The following is a 21,846-nucleotide window of genomic DNA, read 5'->3' as shown; positions in this document are numbered from 1 at the left end:
CTACTAAACGTCCACGCTTATTCCTCCTCAGCATACCACCTGCAGACAGATGGCTAGATAGAGAGGATGAATAAGGTACTTGAGCAATATTTACAGTCCTTTCTTAATTACAGCCAAGACACCCTCGTACTGTATGCTGAATTTGCATACAACACCGACCATGCCTCCACAGGGAAAAGCTCTTTATTTATTTATTTTTTTTGCTAACTATGGGTTCAGCCGTTTCCTCCTGCACTACCAGTATCCTCCCTGAACCCACTGCCTGCTGACTTGGTTCAATGAATCCACCATATAAAAGAAAAACTAAGGGGACACTTTGAGGATGCTAAGATGCATGATACACAAACAGCCAGAAACAGGAGGGGCCAGTCTTTTCTGTACACAAGAAGGTCTGCTTATCCGCTAAGAATCTCACCATGAACAGGCCATCTCACAAGCTAGACCACCCAATCCTTGGAAACTACCAGATTTATCAGAAAATCAGCCCTGTCACTTTCAAACTCCGCTTACCTCGTCCCTCAAATTGCACCTGATCTTCCTTGTTTCTCTCTTGAAACCATACACTGAAAGCCTGTTCCCTGACAGAACACAACCACTGCCCTCACTGGTTCAAAGCCATGAGGAGTACAAGGTCCAGACCACACTGGACTTTGGATTGAAGTGGGGTCAGTTGTGGTACCTCATAGGCTGAGAAGGTTTTGGTCCCAGAGAATCTCCTAGGAGCCTGCCTGTAACATTCACACCCCTGGACTTGTACAAGAGTTTCAAAAATATCACCTTGACAACCTGGTCCTACAATACCCCACAGGCACCCCCTGAAGGAGGACTTGACCCCAGAACTTCCATGCTGTCATGGCAGAGCCATCATGAATGCACCATACATTCTGGGAGACCAGCCACTGCTGGAAGTGCTGACCACGGTAGAGATGACTGGCAGCCCCTACCATGACCTCTGATTGACCCAGACCTACTATTTAAGCTTGAGGGAGTATCAGGAAGTTGTCTGTGGAACAAGGCAGCTCCCTGACCTACTGTTGAAACAGATCCAGCATTATTTTTACCTCCTTGCCCTGCCCCCTGTTTTCTGGCTATTGACTCTGACTTGATCCTTGGCTATGGTTCTTGGCTATTGACTCTGGCTCAACCCTAGGCTCCAGTCCCTGGCTATTGACCTTGCTGTGACCCAAGGCTCTGGACTCCAGCTACTGACTCTAGCTTGACTTCTCAGGCCCAACCACTTACGGCTTCAACCACTGAACCTGACCTCCCACACCCTGGTTCCTGACTCTGAGGAGTCCAGGTTTCTCATATTGCCCAAAACTCAGACCAGTTCCCCACTGACTCTAAGAGAAAGAAATTTTGCCTTAACCACACCTAGAGGAATTAAACATGTCCATATCATGCAATCAATTGGATTCAGAGCTAGTTTTCCACCACCTGCACCCAATCCTTTTCCCACCGTTTCCTCTGTTATGTGTTACCTAAATTCTGTGTTGACCTGCAAGATCAGTGCTGAAGCAGAAGGTATCCAGGTATCACCATGTCCTGTACAGAACAGTTACACTTTGACTTTTTGTCGCATCTCTTGTGCCAGCACTAGGTGGTCAGGATAGCACCCTGTGTCTGGGTCAGAGATGGTCTAGGTCTCATTCTTCACTATCAACTCCTCAACTGAGGAGTGAGGATCACCTGCTGCTTCTTCTGAGCTGCTCCCATGCCGGTCTTGCCTTTAGATAGCTGGTTAGACTGCTGTCCATCCTTGGCCTCTTCTCATTCAGGTCATCTCCTACTTTTCAAAGATGAAATGTATATTGCTAGCACTGAGACTGAATGGTGCTCTTTTTCCTTACCATATTGCCATGTTCTTCCACTTTCCTTTGTCTTCTTCCACATCCATCCCATTCATCGTGTCATCCTGTGATGTCTCTCATAGGTGGTGCCTCCCTATGTGACTTATCTGATTCAGCTATAACTCATCGCAGATTTAGCTTCTGTCTGAACCTCTCAACTATCTCCTCCACAATAGAAACTTGTACTTGTGCATATGTAGCTCTTCTAGCTTTCATTCAGAAATAGAATGATGTACAACTTCCACATCAGATCGTTTTTGTTCAGCCAGGAGCCATGCTAGATTCTAGCTTATTTTTCTTTTACAGCAGTTCTCTTCTTTCACTGTGGAAAAGGTTTCATAGATTCAAAGTGTTTAATACCAGAAGGTATCATTAGATCATCTAGTATGATCTGTTTGTATGTTACAGGCCATTACATTTCACCGTTACCCCTGTAGGAGCCCAGTAACTTGTGTTTGGCTAAAACATGTCTTCCAGAAAGGCATCCAGTCTGGATCTGAAGATCTCAAGGGATGGAGAATTCATCCATTCCCTTAAGAGTTTGATCCAATGGTTAATCATTCCTTGCTCTTATAGTGAGAGAGGGTTCTCTTTCTTTGGGGCTCAGTACCGAGGAGGAAGGGGATAGCTTTCTGTCTGGTGTGGAAAAGGGAGTTGATTCTTCTCTCCTGGTTTAACTTGTGACTTCACTGTTAATATGTATTATTGGTCTTAAAACAGAACACTTTTCTGTCCCAACAGCTTTACGTCCAAAAACCTGCATATGTGATAAAGGAATACTGAGGAGGAAAAGACACTGAGGGGTTATGAACTGGACGTCCCGAGCCCACCCACCTGAGATGCCTACCACCTGGCACTTCGGAATGCAAATCAGCCATGTGGCAGATGTTTGCCACTTGACACTCCCAAACCACCACCGAAAGGCCTGAGATCTTTACTGTGTAATGATGGGGAGTTTCATTTGATGGAGGAAGCTCTTTAGAAATGAAATTTTAAGTATATGCTGATAGTGTTTCTTATTATGTCAGCACCTATACTATCCAAATTTTCATTCTCTGTTAACTGGTAAACCAGTAAACAGTGTAAGTAAAGTCACTGTTAACTTCTACCTATCTCTACCTAAGTGGACCTGCTTTTGAGTAAGAACCTTAATGCTAACTGGAGTCCACTGAGTTTACACACACATGGTTATATGCTGGATTGTGTACAAAGAGGCTGTAGCAACACATGCCATATAGTGCACGAAACAGATCTATTGTCATCAACATACCACACCCATCCTGGCAAACTAAGTGCTTTCCCTCTGGTAGGTAACTTGTGTTCCATATATAAATGGATTATGTTTCTGGATCTAAACCTGAAGAGTCCAGATATATTGTACTATAAGTGTGGTGTTATGCAACTAAAAATGTAATAAAAAAGTGACTGTGTTGCAGGGTGCAGTTATGTAAGTGTCATTTTCACTTAAAATTTGTTGCTGATTATAACCTATAAATCTCTTTTCCATAGAAAAGATTCTTCCTTTTCCCAGGTAGAGAGTTCCCAGTGTTCACCGTAGAGGTGAGACACTGAAATACCATAAGACACATTTCTTTTAGCCAGATGCTATTTTAAACATAAAGCAGAGACTTACCACTGCAATTCCTGATACAGCAACCAAATTCATTGTTGCCAATTCTAAGCTACATCAGGATTATGTGAGAACCTGATAGCTTGTATATTTGCTTATAAAAATATATTTTATTCTTTGTCCTGGTCAATGTTGTTTGCTGAGTTGTAAAGCACAAATGAAATGAAATGTACTCCCCCCGATTTCTGCCTATTGATATTACAGCTATATATAACATTTTGTATTTAAGACAAAAAGAACTTTTTACTTTCTCTAAATATAAAATAGATTTATATCTCTATTTCAATATCATTAAAATGCTATTGTATGGAAATATTGATGTGCTGGCTATGACCATGAAAAAGTTTTATTGTAGCAGCCAGGAGATAAAAGATAAAGTCACTTCAACAGAGCGGGGTTAAGATCCTGATTAGGAAATGGAAGTCTCCTCTTGGTTCCTAGAAGGCATTTGTTCACATCGTAAAGCAGCTGTAAAATTTTCCTCTCTTGGCCCTTTCTGCCCAAGACCCCCCTGGCAACAAAAGGGAGTGCTGCCAGTCAGGACTGGAGTAGATTTGGGATATTGAAGGTCCAGGTAAGGACTTGTACAGTTGTGAAGGGCTAATGTTTAGGTTCCAGGTCTGCACCATCGTCAGTAAAGCCTAGTCTACACTAGAAAAAGTTAGTAGCCACAATTCATAACTATAGCAGCTCACTATGGTAGCAATGGTGGAAGCCGTAGTGTAGATGGGACTTAGACACAGTTGTACAAATGCCTGAGTCCTAAGCATAGTTGAGATTCTGCCTTAGCTCCGCAGTGGAGCTGCACCGATTGTGAATTATGATGACAAAGTTTGCTAGTATAGATGCAAACATATAGAATAATGTTAGGAAAGTGAGTAACCCAAGAACTGTTGGACTGTCCACTGGTTCAGCTCTACTGATGGTAAAAATGGTGAGAATTAATGTGTACAGTGCTCCAGGCAGCCACTGGCATTTTGAGCACTGTTGTCATCATTGGCTCAAAGCATGTCTCTGTGGCCAGTGGCCACATCTTGTCTACACTATCGCTCCCACTACTGCTACCATCAATGGAGCTGAAATTTTAGCAAAATGTGAGAGCTTGTGTACATGGCGATTTAGTGTGTGACAAACTAGGGTGTGAATCTACAGTCCACTAGCATGCTGCACACTAACTGATCATGAGAACCCTGCTACTACACACTAAACATTCTGTCTTTTAGTATGCAATGGCAGAGCCCACATGAGCAGTGAGTGCATAGCATGCTAATGCACTGCATATTCACATGCTGGCTTGTTATGCATTAAATCACTGTGCAGTCAAGCCCCCTGAAGGTCTTGGAGAACTGGAGTTTAACAGAATGACAGTTATTGGTAAGGTGCTTGTTAAAAAGCTTCCCTAACTTATACCACTTACTTATGTCAAGTTGCACTATACCTCAGTTCTTCATTGGTGAAATGAAGATAATATTTCCCACCCCACAGGGGTGTTGAAGACATTGTCATTAATAAAAAGAAAAGGAGGACTTGTGGCACCTTAGAGACTAACCAATTTATTAGAGCATGAGCTTTCGTGAGCTACAGCTCACTTCCTCAGATGCATATCGTGGAAACTGCAGCAGGCTTTATATATACACAGAGAATATGAAACAATACCTATTCCCACCCCACTGTCCTGCTGGTAATAGCTTATCTAAAGTGATTTCCAGCACAACGAAAGCTCATGCTCTAATAAATTGGTTAGTCTCTAAGGTGCCACAAGTCCTCCTTTTCTTTTTGCGAATACAGACTAACACGGCTGTTACTCTGAAAATTGTCATTAATGTTTGTGAGGTGCTCAGATACTACAGCCATAGGTAGAAAAAGTTGAGTGTTGTATTTTGAAGGGCTAGTTAACCGGAGTGTAGCTGCTGAGTAACATGACAGTGGACAATACTGAAATACGTCTATTACAACTGCTTTCAAAATAGGCCTGGATTAATGGATACTAGCATCCAAATAAGCTCTGCATTTCTGAATGATCAGCCATAGAAATGCTGCCCATTCTCCTCTGAGCCAGCCGGGGGACCATTCAAAATGATACATTAATTTCTTATTAACAGTCTAACTTGCAAAATGTCCCAATGTCTTGCAGGAAAAGGTATTAAACTCTTGGAGCTGGGCCCTCCTGGGGTTTGCAGTGGACCCACTATGTGCTTCACAGTGGGGGAAGCAAGTTTCCACATTCCCTCCCCAAGGCAGGGTGATTTTGGAAAACATTGCCAAGGAAACTTCTCAGAACCCTCACCCATGGGCATTTCCACAGCAATGAGTGACTGGGCCCTCTGCAAGATATGTGTTCCCCTTCTACACCGGGAGCCAAGCCACTATACATACATGCTGCTTAGGCTTCCTGAATTGTCTCAACAAAATAAAGGTTTTAAAATAGGCAGGGTACAACAGCCCCAACCATCACTGCGTTACACCCTGTGCAAAGTTCCTCAGCTCCTTTGGCCACTGTCATAGCCCCAGATTGTCCGCACCGTAGCCACAGCCAGAGGGAACTTTTGGGAGCCTGAGCACCAGCATGTCTTTACAGAGGGGGCTCCATGGGAGGGAGTAGAGCAGGGGACTGGCTGTGCTCCATGACACCAGACACTGCTCAGGAAGTAACTATGCCAGCAGCATTAACTGCAGCATTCCCTCCACAGCTGCAACTGAGCAAGTGCCTGGGGCCTTAGCCAACACAGGAGATGGGAGGCCTCACTAGAGCTGGTTGGAAATTTTCCATCTAAATGTTTTTTGGACGGACAGTGCTGTTTTTCGTCTAAGTTAAAAGAGTTCGAAAAATGTCCTCTATTGCAACAAAAAATTCCCAGGAAAATCATTATTTGGAAACAACCAGGGAATTCATTTCAAAACATTTTCCTTTTGCAAGTTTTCAGAATTTTTGTTTAGCTTTCCAAAAAATTCTTTTGAATTTCAAAATTTAATTTAGAATTTATTTTGACTTTTTTATAAGTTTTACATTATTTCATGATATGTCAGTGGTAGTATCATGCCACTTCGCCTTTAAATCTCTCTTTGAAACCTACCTCTGCCATGATCCTTAAAGGTCCTTCCCATCAGGTACTGGGTAGGCCAGGGACCAACTGGACCATGGGTTCTCTGCTCCACTGTTATCTTGTCTCTTCCACTCACCCGAACTCTGACCTAGTTTGTGTTGTGGGGACTGTTGCATTAATTTAGATGGCATTCATAGACTCCAAGGCCAGAAGGAACCATTGTGATAATCTGGTCTGACCTCCTGTATAACAGGCCAGAGAACTGCCTCGCAATAATTCATAGCATAGCTCTTTTAGAAGAACATCCAAGCGTGAGTTAAAAATTGTCAGTGATGGAGAAGCCATCATGACCTCGGTAAATTGTTCCATATATGGGCCCAAAGGTGTTAACAAGACCCTGTCACTGTTCAACAGTAAACAGTATTAAACGAGATTCCGTATACAGATACCTCAGCCTGCTTAGTATCATGGCAAACACATCATTAAATATTCTTTTAGCCTTTTAGTAAACATACAGAAAAGAAGGAAAAACAGTTCAAGCATTTGAAATATAAAGTATTAAGGCTTTCATTGTAACCTTACGCCAGGCTTCCTTTCCCTTTAGCTGGAGTGTCACGAAGGAAACAAACCGTGGTTTGACAGTCTTCAATCACTGCCCTTTTGTGGGAAACAGAGAAGGAGTTAGTTGCGATGGGCTGGAGCTGTTGTTGCTGGTCCAGTCCCATTGCCTGGGAGACAAAACAAGACAACCACACACAAGAGGGGAGAGAAAAGAACAGCAAAGAAAGAAAATGCAGCTTCTGTCTCTGGTGTTGACTCTCACTTGCAATCTCATTGCTGGAGAAACACAGACATAATGTGTGGTCTGATCAGCCACTCAGACTGGCAAACTTGTACCATCGTCAGGCTGTTTAGGGCATTACTTTTAGCTGCCTCTTTGGCCAGAGGCTTCAGCCGTGTTGCAAAATATAGTCTTGGCCAGCTAAGCCAGATTCTTACCAACAGAAGGCATAAGAAGAGGGATAGGAAAGAGAAGAGGATAAGGTGGGGAAGAAAAAAGATAAATGGGGGGCGGGGGTTGTTGGGATGACAAAATCTCACATCCCAAGTGGGGCTGGGAATTTAGCCACAGCTGGTGGAAGCGGTGATGTCATCTGGGCCCCTCTCTTTAGCCTGCTCTGATCTCGAGATTAGGACGATGAAGGCCCAGCAATGTCACAGTAGAGCCCAAGGTCCTAGGAGATGGTGGGATTGGCGGCTTTGATGGGCAAAGCTCACTCCAGCAGTTGTTTGCAGATGGCAACTTCTCCTCCCCCCCAAATCTTTTCTTTTAAGGACTCCCCCCGACCAAAGGATAGAGATGGGTGAAATAGCCCATCCCCTCATTATTTTGGTCACAAATTAGACCTAATTTCTGACACACCAATTTTGCTCCATTGCTTTCCAGTCCCACACTTCTCTTGTTTACCAGAGTTAGAATTATATCAGGATGTGTTTTTGTTTGTACAGATTCAGTCTTTCTGCCTCCCTTTTGCATCTCTTCCCATCAACATGTATTGTTATAAGTTATTGTGACAGTTCACAAACTTTCACTTATTTTTGATGATTGCACTTACTACGAGGGAAAATTTGTTGGCCCCATTATTACAACATAATCCCTCTCTTTCATGAACCAATTCCATCCAGGATTGGCCATTGTTTCATTAAATTACTATTACAAAAACAGAAACCTTGTTTATTTTAAGCACAGTAAAAAGGAAAAGGTATTTGGCTATATATTTAGGTTTGCAAATTTCTTATTCCAAAATGGGGATTTACAAATTTTATTTGATTAGATGTTATAAAAATTACAATTAAACCTTAGAGATGTTATCAAAGCGTAGAACAACTTACTTCATTTGTTGCTAGAACAAACCCCAAACAGCTGCTGTTATATGTATGTAAGTTGTTTAAAAACAAACCCTCTCTTATTGCTTCATTAGCTGTGTGCCTAGAATGGGTAAAGATGGCAAAAACGTCTCCCTTCTTTTTGCCACTTATACAGTTAAAGTTGCACATTTACACACGCCGTGAAAATTTTATGCACTAGTGGTTAAACGTGCTTACTTGGAGAACAATGGCATTTTCACCCACGTGTGTTGCCTCCTTTAAAAAGAAGCAACAAAATGATGTTTATTGAAACAATTTTTGTATTCATGAGCCATTTGCAAAACCCAAAGGCGGTGAAAATTTGTAGGCATTTTTAGTCTATGCCGTATCCTGCCCACCTGTTTCACCACAAACATTTGTGAGGACAACGTGGCCATTGTGGGCTTGTGCCAATTTAGCCCATTATGGGCATCATTAGCACCGTGCTGTCTCTCATGTACAGAACAACAACAAATATCATTTACATCAAAAACAAAACCACCCCACTTTGCAACAACAACACAACAAGGAAGAAATTGCAAATCAAACAATCACAAAAAGGTTTAGTGTTACAACAGCCCTTGGTTCAGATGATTTGAAAATAATTTACAGTCACTTCATTAGAAGCCCTGAATTAAGAACATAAGAACAGCCATACTGGGTCAGACCAAAGGTCCATCTAGCCCAGTACTCTGTCTTCGGACAGTGGTCAATGTCAGGTGCCCCAGAGGGAATGAACAGAACAGGTAATCTTCAAGTGATTCATTTCCTGTCGCTCATTCCCAACTTCTGTCAAACAGAGGCTAGGGACACCGTCCCTGCACATCCTGGCTAATAGCCATTGATGGACCTATCCTCCATGAACTTATCTACCAAGAGTTCTTTTTTAACCCTGTTATAGTCTTGGCCTTCACAACATCCTCTGGCAAAGAGTTCCACAGACTGACTGTGCGTTGTGTGAAGAAATACTTCCTTTTGTTTGTTTGGTTTAAACCTGCTGCCTATTAATTTCATTTGGTGACTCCTAGTTCTTGTGTTATGAGAAGGTGTAAATAACACTTCCTTATCTACTTTCTCCATGCCAGTCATGATCTTATAGACCTCTATCCTATCCCCCCTTAGTCGTTTCTTTTCCAAGCTGAAAAGCCCCAGTCTTATTAAACCTCCTCATACAGAAGCCATTCCATGCCCCTAATCATTTTTGGTGCCCTTTTCTGAACCTTTTCCAATTCCAATATATCTTTTTTTAAGATGGGGTGACCACATCTGCACTCAGTATTCAAGATGTGGGCATACCATGGATTTATATAGAGGCAATATGATATTTTCTGTCTTATTATCTATCCCTTTCCTAATGATTCCCAACACTATGTTAGCTTTTTTGACTCAGGGGTCAGCACCACCAAGTTCCACAACAGACGCTTGACAAAATTACCGGACTTAGTGACAGACATTGGCGGGGGGTTATGTCATTCAGTCATTCAACCTGTAAAATAGCGCACATAATTTTCCAAACTGAAAAAAACAGTAACCTAGTTAGCTAGCTAATAATAATAAGAAGAAATTCTACTCACTCAGCCATGTGCCTGTACGAGCATCTCTCTCCGACTTCCCCTGCAGGACTGGCTGGGAGCGGGACCCCTCTCTGCGTGGAGCCTCCCTCCCCTGCCTGCACATGCCGCCTCTCGGAGCCAGGCAGGGAGTGAAACCAGAGAGCCCCGGCCGCCCGCTTCTCTCCTGCCCCTGAGGCCCTCGGGCAGCACAATCCCCTCCCTGCCCCATGCAGTGCCAGCCACGCACAGCCAGCTCCGCACACTGATTCCCACCAGGCGGTGAGGGGTTAGAGCCCTCTGCCCTTCCCCCCACCTTCCCCAAGCCCCGTGTGTGACAGGTCAGTAACCTCCCAGAGCCCAAGTTGTGCCTCCGCCCCCAGCATTCAGGGAGGGGTGATGGAAGCAGCAACAGCAAGGATGGGGAGCCACTTGCGGGGAGCCGCCTGAGATGGCCATGAGCGCCCCACACAGACCTCAACATTTTTACCATGGACACTTGTGTCGGTGTACGGACACATTGCCGACCCCTGTTTTGACTGCCACTGCACATTGAGGGGACGTTTTCAGAGAACTAGCCACAGTGACACCAAGATCTCTTTCTTGAGTGGTAACAGCTAATTTAGACCCCATCATTTTATATGTATAGTTGGGATTATTTTCAGAGTAGCAGCCATGTTAGTCTGTTCACCTGCACATCCACCAATGTGATATATGCCATCATGTGCCAGCAATGCCCCTCTGCCATGTACATTGGTGAAACTGGACAGTCTCTACATAAAAGAATAATGGACATAAATTAGATGTCAAGAATTATAACATTCATAAACCAGTCGGAGAACACTTCAATCTCTCTGGTCACGCGATTACAGACCTGAAAGTTGCGATATTACGACAGAAAAACTTCAAAACCAGAGTCCAGAGAGAGACTGCTGAATTGGAATTCATTTGCAAATTGGATACAATTAACTTAGGTTACCTGGCATAATGACTTAGCCACTCCCAGTCTCTATTCAAGCCTATTTCCCCTTGTTTTTTCCTACCCCCTTCCCCCACGCCACTGTTCCTCAGAGGTTCTTGTTAAACCCTGGATTTGTGCTGGAAATGGCCCACCTTGATTATCATACACATTGTAAGGAGAGTGATCACTTTAGATAAGCTATTACCAGCAGGAGAGTGGGGTGGGGGGAGAAAACCTTTTGAAGTGATAAACACCCATTTTTTCATGGTCTGTGTGTATAAAAACATCCTCACTGCATTTTCCACTTTTATGCATCCGATGAAGTGAGCTGTAGCTCATGCAAGCTTATGCTCAAATAAATTGGTTAGTCTCTAACGTGCCACAAGTACTCCTCTTCTAGTTGGGATTAAGTTTTCCAGTGTGCAGTACTTTGCATTTATCAACATTGAGCTGCCGTTTTGTTAACAAGGGGTGGAGGTTACCCAAGATGTGATTGTAGTAAAAATCTGCTTTAGCAATTTAACCTTTAACACTTTATTTTTGCCACTTTTGCTTTTTTCTTAAAAATGCCTTTACATTAAACTATTAAAGTTATTACCAATTATAGAAAAGACAAACCTTAGCAGAATAAAAAAAGATCTGAAACAAAGCATTTGTGAAGGGTTAAAAAACAGTAACTTTAAAACAATGGTTAACCCTGTTTTACTATTAAAAGCAAAAATATTAAGGTTTGCTTTGCGTGCTTATTCCAAACAAGATCAACACATTTAAGGATTTAAAAACAAACTTGTTTGTTGGCTCATCAGGGTACAAGGTGTGATAGGGTGTTCACCCTACACTTGCCCTGGGGGGTGGTTAATAGAAGACAGATGGGCCAATTAACCTAATAGGTGACAAACTGGGAGAATTAAGACTGAGGGGAAAGCCCTAATTAGGGAGAGATCACCTCTGTGGGAACAGGTGGGGTTTCTATAAAGCCAGGGAACTGAGAGCAGAAATAGGCCATAGGGAAGTAGTCTGTAGTCACTTCCTGGGAGAAGGGAGGTGTGTTTGGGGCTATAATGGCAGGTAGCCTACAGTTACACCCTGGGAGGAGGGAGTTGTGGGGCTGGCAAACCCTGAGAAGTCAGGGAGAACCAGAAGGTAAGGAAAGGCCCAGGGAAAAGGCAGTAGAGTCCAGGAAGGAAAAGACCTTGGCTGCTGACTAGAGGATCCCTGAGCTGAAACCCAGAGGAAAGGGCAGGCCCAGGTTCCTCTGCCAGCCACTGGAGAAGTGGCACCAAAGGGGTAGTGAATGGGAAGGCTGCCAGTAAGGAAAGGCTTTGACACCCTGGAAGGGGAGAATGCAAACAGTGACCTGGCCAGAGGGCCACATCAAGAAGAGGGAGTGCCCTGAGTGATAGAGAATAGCAACAGAGCGTGCTGCAAGCGGCAGAAGGGCACCTCAGACCTGGAAAGAGCTGATCCCCAGAGAAGCCAGGAGGCGGCGCTGCCTGCGATGAGTGGACCCTGTGACATGAGGCACTACGTATGTATTAACCCTTTAGGCCCACTCAGGGAGGCCAAAAATGTTGTATGAAGTTAGATGGAATATATGGGCCCAGAGAGTCAAAGGTGTTAACATGGGCCTATCACTGTCCAATATTAAACAGTTTTAAACAAGTTTGGGATTGGGCTATAGAGCCCTCAGTTGGCTTAGTACCATGGCAAGCCCCGCATGAAACACCACAAAAGAAGGAAAAACAGTTTACAAGGTGTGATCATAACACAGTCCTTGAATTACATTAGTGTAACTTTTTTTACAATTAAAAATCACAATTCGGGTAACTTTGTTCCAACAGGACTCTCCTTATTATTTATCTGCACAGGATCTGTCACATGGGGCCCTGATCTTTGATAAGGTTCTGAGGCTACAGCTACAAAACCAATAATAGCAGCTTCCCCACACTATGGGTCTTTCAAAGGACTTCACAAGTGTTGTGAGGAGACTGTCAGGTCTCCCAGGCAGTCAACAAATGGTGCCTTTATAGGGACTGCTGTAAGGGCCCCAAGTCAAGGCAAAATTGAATGAAATCCTGGGCTTGTGCCTGCAGTAACTTATATAGAGCAATGTAATATTTAGAAAATATTTTGTTAATCTCTGTGGGATGGGAGCAGACGTGAGTTTCTGCATCCCTAATCTGAGGGATTAGCCTGGATGCAATGACCTTATTATAAACCATTGCTAGCAAAGGACCTCTTTTATCCCTATACTCACATACACTCTGCTTCAGATACCAGTCCCGCTTCCAGTCATTAGAAGAGCAAAATCTGAGCTGTTTTAATTTCATTTTTTCATTAATAATTTGCAAAAACACTTATCTCACCCCAGGGCTCACAGAGGAGAAACAAACTTGTCATCAAGAAAGTTTCCTTTAGTCAATGTCAGGTCTTGTTTCAGCAAGAGTAATTCATTCACAGGCAGCAGCTGCATATCATTCAACATTGCCAAAAGTATGATGCAAAAAGAAGAATTAATGTGACTTCTTGCCTAGCCGTTAAATGTAAAAGATTAAACTTCAGGCTTATCCACCAATTCAATTTCCAGGCCATTAAGCAAACCATCACAACGGGATTGTTCACCTTTACCTATAGCCTGCTTACTCTGGGGAAAAAACTGAATCTGGATTGTAAACATCAGTTTATCACAGCATGACATTGGCAAGGGCAAAGAATAAAGGAAAAAAACTGAATCTGTAATGGACTACATCTCAGGCCAAGTCAGATCTACAATTGCCTTTTGATTTTTGAAAACCTAGCTAGCTGGTTATCGTTACACTGATATCTGATCACACCGGATATCCAGTGACAGCTTACTATCTTACATTTTCAATTTCTTTCTTAAACAAAACCAAATTCACCAATCAGTAGAATTTCAAATGCCAGTTCCTGGTAGGGGGCACTGGGTGGTGGACAGGGGTACACTGGTGGTACTTTAGCAGCCTTGTAACTTCTGAAAGGGGCAAGGCAGGGCAGGTGGAAATTGCTGTAATGAGACAAAAACAACAAGGAGTCCTTGTGGCATTTTAAAGACTAACAAATTTATTTGGGCATAAGCTTTCATGGACTAAAACCCACTTCATCAGATGCATGGAGTGAAAAAGTCTCAACAGCTGACAAGAAGGGGTGAATATCAAAGGAGGAAAATTACTTTTGTAGTGCTAACAAGGCCAATGCAGTTTCGAACTGGAATTAATTTGCAAACTGGACTCCATCAAATTAGGCCTTGTGATGGAGCAGAGCCCCACCCCCTGAGAAAAGGGCTGAACCAGGCCAGAGAGACTGTGTGAACCAGCAGCCAATCAGTGAAGGCCTGGGGAGAGCCAATCAGGACTGAGCAAGGTTCTATATAAAGGCTGCCCAGCTAGGGAGTAGGGTAGTCTCTCCTTGACTGGCAAGGGAGGAGGACTGGCTCCTGAGCAAAAAGGTAGCACCTTGGACAGAGCAGTGCTGAGGAAGGGCAGAAGGAGCTGGGGCGCTCCGGCCAAGGAAACCCCAGGCTGCAGGCCTTCCTCCAAAGGGCTGAGCATGTGCGCAGGGCCGAAGGGGAAGCAGCCCAGGGACAATAGTTTGACAAGAGGAAAGAAGAAGGGCTGAGAGGCTGCCGCTAGAGGGTCCCTGGGTCGGGACCCAGAGTAGCGTGTGGACCTGGGTTCCCCCCTTCCCCCTTGTACTACACCTTGCTGAAGAGGAGCGTGGCCTGATACAGGCTGTGGCTGGCCCCTGAGACAAAGGGGCTAGACTTTGAGGCTGCAGTCGGCCACTAGAGCTGGTGTAGATCGAAGACTGCTGATAACACCAAACCCCCAGAAGGGGGTGAGACCAGAGCAGTGGGTACTGCCGGAGGGCAGTATCCTGAAGGGGACGCTGCAGAGTGGGGAGCAATTCGGGTCCCCAAAAGCAGACTAAGGGCAAGGCACCACACCTGAAAGGTGCTCCATGACTGGACAGAGAATTCCCAGAGCAACCAGCGGGAGGCACCAGTGGTGGTGAGTCAAACCCCGTCACAGGCCTGAGTAAAGACTGGGAGTGGATGGGTCACTACAAAAACTAACTTTCCCCTCTGCTGATTCTCACAACTTCTTGTCAACTGTTGGAAATTGGCAACGTCCACCTTGATTGCATTGGCCTCATTACCACTACAAAAGTAACTTTCCTCCTTTGATATTCACCCCTTCTTGTCAACTGTTGAGAATAGGCTACTTCCACCTCAATTGAATTAGTCTCGTTAGCACTGACCCCCCCACTTGGTAAGGCAATGCCCATCTTTTCATGTGCTGTAATATTTATAGTGCTTTCTGTATTTTTCACTCCATGCATCTGATGAAGTGGGTTTTAATCCATGAAAGCTTATGCCCACATAAATTTGTTAGTCTCTAAGGTGCCACAAGGACTCCTAGTTGTTTTTGCTGATACAGACTAACATGGCTACCACTCTGAAACCTGTAATGAGACAGGTAAGGATAGCAGTGGTGACAGGGAACTCCTTGGTGATGTCAAGTCAGTATAGCAGGCTCTGTGCCAGCTGTTCCTGCTCCCCCTATAACTGGGGGAATAAAAGGGGATATGTCAAGCCCAGGTCAGGAACAGCTAGACCTAGTGATCAGAGCTGGACTCCACAGTCAGGAGTCAAGAGTCAGGACACCAGGAGATTAGAAGCAGGAGACCAACAGGAGATGATAACCACAAGTCGGCAACCAAGGTCAGGTCAGCATACCCAGGGGTCAGAGGCAGGAGCCAAGCCAGGTCAGAATGCCAGGAAGTCAAGTAGGAGCAGGGTGGATCCCAGTTGTTCAGAAAGCTTCTGGTTCCTGTGCTGGCTTAAGTAGGGCTAGGGTTACCAACTTTCTAATAACACAAAACTGAACACCCTAGCCCTGCCCCTTCTCCAAGGCCCTGCCCCCACTCCCTACATTTCCCCCCTCGGTGGCTCGCTCTTCCCCACCCTCATTCACTTTCACTGGGATGGGGTAGGGGCTTGGCGTGCGGGAGGGAGTGAGGGTTCTAGCTGGAGGTGTGGGCTCTGGGGTGGAGCCAGGGATGAGGGGTTTGGAGTGCAGAAGGGGGCTCCAGGCTGGGGAGTGGGGCTGAGGCATTTAGAGTGCAGGAGGGGGCTGTGGGTTGAGCCAGGGGGTTGGGGTGTAGGAGGGGGTGAGGCCTCAGGGGTGGGGCTAGGGATGAAGGGTTCAGCAGTGGGAGGGGACTCTGGGCTGGGGCAGGGAGTTGAGGTGCAGGAAGGGGTATGGGCTCTAGGCTGGGGCCAGGGATGAAGGCTTTAGGGTGCAGGAGGTGGCTCCAGATTGTGGGGGATCTCAGGGCTGGGGCAGGGGTTTGGGGCACAGGCTTCCTTTGGGCGGGTCCCGGTTAGCAGTGCAGTGGGGCTAAGGCAGCCTGCATACCTCTCCTGACACTGCATTGTGTGTGTCCTGGAAGCAGCCAGTAGATCTGTCACTAGTCGGCAGGGGGGCAGGAGGCTGTACCCACTGCTCTTGCCCATAACAGGCACTGCCCCCAAAGCTCCCATTGGCCAGTTCCAGCCAATGGGGAGTGTAGAGTTGGTGCTCGGGGCGAGGACAGCGCACATTGACCTGTGGCCCCCTGCCTAGGAGCCAGAAGTGCTGGCTGCTTCTGGGGCACAGCATGATACCAGGACATGTGGGGACTAGCCTGCCTCAGTGCCTTTAACGGCCTGGTTGACGGTGCTGATCAGAGCCACCAGAGTCCCTTTTTGACCAGGTGTTCTGGTTGAAAACTGGATGCCTGGTCACCCATAGTAGGACCAGCAGGCCAATCGGCTGCTCTGGGACTCCGCCAATGGGAAGCCAGGGGCAGAGCCTCAATGGGGGCTGGACTTCATGGGTCCTGGGTCAGCAGTTGTCAGCAGGCTGCCAAGTGGAAGGTTGAAGCATGGCTGCTTCTGTGGACCTGGATTTGAGGCCTGTGGATCATGAGATCATGTGTCAGGGAAGGCCCTGGAGCAGGCAAGTGTGGATGGAGTGCATTGCCCTCTGATAATGGGCACCATTCCTGCTGGAGTAACAAGCATCTCTTCTTCAGTATAATGCCTGAACCAGCAGCTGAAAGGTGGCTTGAGGCCTTTCCCACCCTCCCTTGGAGGCTCAGGCCCTTGGTGTCTGCATGAAGCCGAGCTGGTAAGATTTTATACAAAGCTTTCTGTGCTTTCTCTGCAAGACTCATACAGTACAATGTCTTTTCGTTTCAGGTCGGTGTCAGCGACAGAATCAAGCAGGGAAGAGCTGCAGCAGGCCCACCAATACAAGCTGGTGACCCTGAAGCTAAAATCAGGTAAATTCACCATCTGAGTCACAGGCCAGACAGTGCATTGCTTGTTGCCTTTTCGATCACCTGGGAAAATTGGACATGTACTTCACTGCCACTGCTGCTCTATAGGGGATAGCAATGTGTGGGGCCCACTCCTATTGTGCTGGGCCCTGGGGTCCCCTAGGAGCTCACTGCCCAGCCTGGGTCCAGAAGTGGTTGGTTTGAGAGTCCGCGCTGCCTTGTCAAGTTTGGTTAATGGGGGATTTAAAGCCTGTTTTAGCCTCTCCTCCAAGACCTGAGTCTATCTTTGGAGAGAGAAACTAGGCTTAGTGCCGCTGAGGCATTTCTGTTGCCGTGCCGGGAGATGGGTCCTGCCCACATGGAGGACACATCGTCACACTCTGCAGAAGCTCTTGACATGAATGAAGTGGATTTGCCAGGAGAGACTCCTTGAACTCCACCAGCCCCAAGTCAGACTCTCCTCTCCCTTAGAACTAGGCGGGACTTTGTGCGGACGGAGGGAAGCTCTGCTGCGTTAACCCAGCGCTGCTCCTGGGTTTAAAACCCCTGAGGCCACAGCATCTCTCCCCTTCTGGGGTTACTATGGGAACAGCTGTCTCCACTTAGCCAGCAAAGACCAGCTGGTTCAGAAATCCCTAAACAAAGCAACATCCCAGGCCCATTAATAAACCTAAAACCAACCCTCTTCCTTCCTCCCTGAGAACTGGAGTACCTGGTATTGAATGGGGAAATTGATATAATAGGCATTACAGAAACTTGGTGGAACAATGATAATCAGTGGGACATGATATCAGGGTACAAAATGTATAGGAGTGACCGAGTAGGTCGTGCTGGCGGGTGAGTGATGCTATAAGTGAAAGCATAACGTCAAATAGTGAAAATTTTAAATGACTCACTGTACCATAGAATCTGTATGGACAAACTTCCATGCTTGACTAATGAGTATAGTAGTAGGAATATACTACTGATCATCTGACCAGGATGGTGATGGTTGTAGGCTTTGCTGGAGCCCTAGGCATAGCTGACAGCGTGAACCAGAGTAGGTCTGGCTGTGGCAGAATAGTTACACACTAGGTGTCAGCTAACCAGGGAAGCACATTCCTGACCAGAGAAGATGGTAAAAAAGCACACATCTCTCCAGTAACTACATAAACGTATTCCGAAGAGCTGGTACAGAATCACACCAACCCCTCATAAAGCTAAGGGGATGTTGTGAAGTCCAAAACTAGAATTGAATAAGTTTATGGAGGAGAGGTCCATCATTGGCTAATAGACAAGGGATGCAACCCCATGCTCTGGGTGTCCCTAAGCCTCTAACTGCCAGAAGCTGGGACTGAACAACAGGGAATGGATCAGTCAATAATTGCCCTGTTCTGTTCATTGCCTCTGAAGTATCTGGTAGTGGATACTGTTGAAAGACAGGTTCTTCAAGTAGATGCATCTACTGAGGTTTGTGTGCTTGCTGGAGCCAGAGAACTTTGCTGAGAAGTACCCTGAGGGGTGGCATGCATACCCTGTACCCATGGCTGCTCTCCATATAAGGAGGGCGCCCCCCCTCAGTTCCTTCCTACTGACCATGGCTAGAGTAGGAGCACAGTGTGGTTTTCATCTTGCACATTCAGTCTCGGTTTTGGAGAAAATGTTCTTGTATATTGTAGTTAGCAGTACCTTAGGCTAAGCCAGGGATCCGCAACCTTTGGCACGCGGCCTGCCAGGCCGGTTTGTTTATCTACCATGTCCTCAGATTCGGCTGATCGCAGCTCCCATTAGCCGTGGCCCACCATCCAAGACCAATGGGGGCTGCGGGAAGTGGTGGCCAGCATATCCCTTGGCCCACGCCGCTTCCCGCAGCCCCCATTGGCCTTGAGCAGCACATCCAACAATTCAACATTGGCGCATCCTTTGGCAGTGTCGTTGTCTTGGCAGCAGATCCCTTCATTGAACTCAGTACCACCCTTAGCATCAGTACCAGCACCTCTCCTGGTACTGGGTAGGAGCGTTTCATTTGGTACTGCCAGTGCTGATCCGTCCCACCCCATTCTGCTTCAGCACTGATGTTGCCCCCGTATTGGGCTTCCAATAAGTCTGTTTGCTGCATTGGGGTTTGCTTCCCCATTGTCACCAGAGAACCTCTGGGACACCTCAGGTTCTAGGTGGGGGGTCATCCTTTCCTCCTGATTTGATAGGCACCAGAGATTGCCCTCAGATCACCATTGGTACTGAGATTGGCATCTGTCCCACAGTTGGACATGGGCTCTTGACCCGGTGCCTACTGGTCATCAGTGCCTTATCTGTATGCCCAGTGGCCTCCTTGGAATCCTTAGAATGCTCCACAGTCCCTGACATCCCACTCCTCCTCTTCTCCGGAGGGAGATCACTGGTCCCAAGAGTGACTTCTGCTCCCAAACCATGTCAGCCACCAGTGACCACTGAACCTATTTCCCCTGGACCTCCAGGATTCTTCTGGCTGGATACTGTGGTCAAGAACAGGACCCAATGTTGGCACAGAAAACTGCCTCCTTATCCTCTCTGGATGACTCTACTGTCCTGGAATCTCCTTCTTCCTCTGTGCCTGAGAACTTTAAGGCCTATCGGGACCTCCTGAGGCATATGGTTGCTACCTTGGGTATCCAGCTGGAATTCCTGCAGGAGAATATACGTAAGCTGCTGGATATGCTCCAATCATTAGCTCTGGGGAAAGTAGCCCTTCTGATAAATGAGGCTCTCTTGGAGCCTGAAAAAGCCCTCTTTAATATCACATCTTCACTGCCCCTGACAGTGAAGTATTTGAAGAAGCCATACTTAATCCTTATGCAGGGTTTTGAGGGTTTTTACTCACACCCAGCCCCTAAATCATTAGTGGAAACTGCAGCAAATGACAGGGCTTGGCAGGGGATGCATAAGTTTACTCTAAGGACAAAGAGTCCAAGAGGATGGACTTAATGGGGAGGAAGATTTATAGCTCCTCTTCCCTGTAAATGTGCATCACAAGCCACCAGGTGCTCTCTAAATCCAACTTTTGATTGCTTTCAGCTTCCCAAGTGATCCAGATCTCTCCATGTCAGGGGCCTGTCATTACTATTTGCCAGCCCATCACTGGTGTGGCCTGGAAGGGGACAGGGGCTGCACCCTTCATCCTCAGAACTATCTCATTGTGGGGTGCAATCCAGACCAGTGAGGAGCTGTGATTTCCCTGCCCTGCCACCTTGGTGCCTCGCAATGCTTTGCTGTTGTAGCTTCCATCTTGGGTCACTTACAATTAGCCTGCCAGCATGCAGGTCACATCCTGAGTGTCTGTTGTGATGGGGGCAAGGCTGGATGGCTATAGGAAAGTGGTGAGAAACAGGTATATTAGCCCCAGGCTAAACAAATCCCTGTTACCATGGTAACCAAATGGCAGTTGCTCCAGGTTAATCAAGACACCTGGGGCCAATTAAGACCCTTCCAGAAAGCCATGGAGACACGTTGATTGGGACACCTGAAGCCAATCAGGGGCTTGCTGAAGCTAGTTAAAAGCCTCCCACTTAGGTGGGGGGGGGGTCGTGTGTCAGGAGCTGTAGGAGAAAACCATGCTGCTGGAGAAATGGAGCAGTACAAACTCTATCAGGCACAATAAAGGAGGCATTGAGCTAAGGGTGCTGTAGATTTTTGAGGGGGGGGAGGGCTGCTGTTGGGGAAGTGGCCCAGGGAATCATACTAGTCCTGTTTCCAAAAAGTCCGCTACCAAGAGCTGCTACCGTCAGAGTCCCTGGGCTGGAGCCTTGAGTAGAGGGCGGGCCTGGGCTTCCCCCTCCCTTCCCCAACTAATCACTGAGACTGGGAGACAACAGATTGTGTGAGGGAGGATAACTTCTCACCTCCCTTGCTGATTTATGATGAAAATGGCTCAGTAGGCTGTGATCCTTGCCTCTAGAGAGAAGGGCTATGTGGAGGGTCTCAGTGAGCCTCTCTGAGGCTAGCGTAATCCGCCAGGAAGCACAGGACCCACTGAGACAAGGTCGGACCTTTGTCACACTGTGTATAGCCACAGGCCTGATCCAGCCACTCTGACCCTAGCAGCCTGTCAGCAGCACACCAGCCACACTCCAGCTTCCAGCAGCCTTGGTTACTACTTGCAGGGTGACCCCACCGTGCTCCTAGTCCCAATTTTCCCCAAAACAGCATGTATTCTGCACTGGCTAGACCTCACCTGGACAGTCCAGATATTGGAGGTCTATTGCCCTGGTAAGGGGTCACTGTACAACCGTTTGCTACTTTAACTGGAGTTACCCAAACAGTTCACTTTGAATGCAATACTGGATTAGTTTTGTTTAAAGAATAAAACAAATTAATTTAACTACAAAGAGATTAAGTGAGTGCAAGGCATTAAAGTCAGAACTGGTTACAAGAGAAATACAGATAAAATGCTTTCTAGCAACTAAACTTAAAGTAGATTTGGTTCAAGGTAAAATCCTCAGCCCAAATTCCCAGCACTACAGCTGACCAAATTCTCATGTCAGGATCTGCCTCCAAAGGGTTGGTTTCTTTTGTCATCTTAGGGGAATAAACAAGAGAGAATTGA

At 46.3% G+C, this 21,846-nt stretch overlaps 1 protein-coding gene across 11 annotated transcripts in view; it reads left to right on the top strand.

Moving 5' to 3' along the window:
• Nucleotides 1–4,612, top strand: part of KATNIP (katanin interacting protein) — a 181,367-nt gene extending 176,755 nt beyond the window's left edge. For all 11 annotated transcript variants that reach the window (XM_073362645.1, XM_073362649.1, XM_073362647.1 and 8 more), the window contains one exon: nt 2,592–4,612. In XM_073362645.1, the coding sequence (XP_073218746.1) occupies nt 2,592–2,650 (59 nt within the window). In that variant the 3' untranslated portion in view covers nt 2,651–4,612. The remainder of the gene's footprint in view (nt 1–2,591) is intronic.
• Nucleotides 4,613–21,846: the final 17,234 nt, after the last annotated feature.

Source organism: Lepidochelys kempii, chromosome 10 (assembly GCF_965140265.1).
Source record: "Lepidochelys kempii isolate rLepKem1 chromosome 10, rLepKem1.hap2, whole genome shotgun sequence".
In the NCBI taxonomy this organism is placed as follows: domain Eukaryota; kingdom Metazoa; phylum Chordata; order Testudines; family Cheloniidae; genus Lepidochelys; species Lepidochelys kempii.
This window is presented reverse-complemented; position numbering and strand designations above follow the sequence as displayed.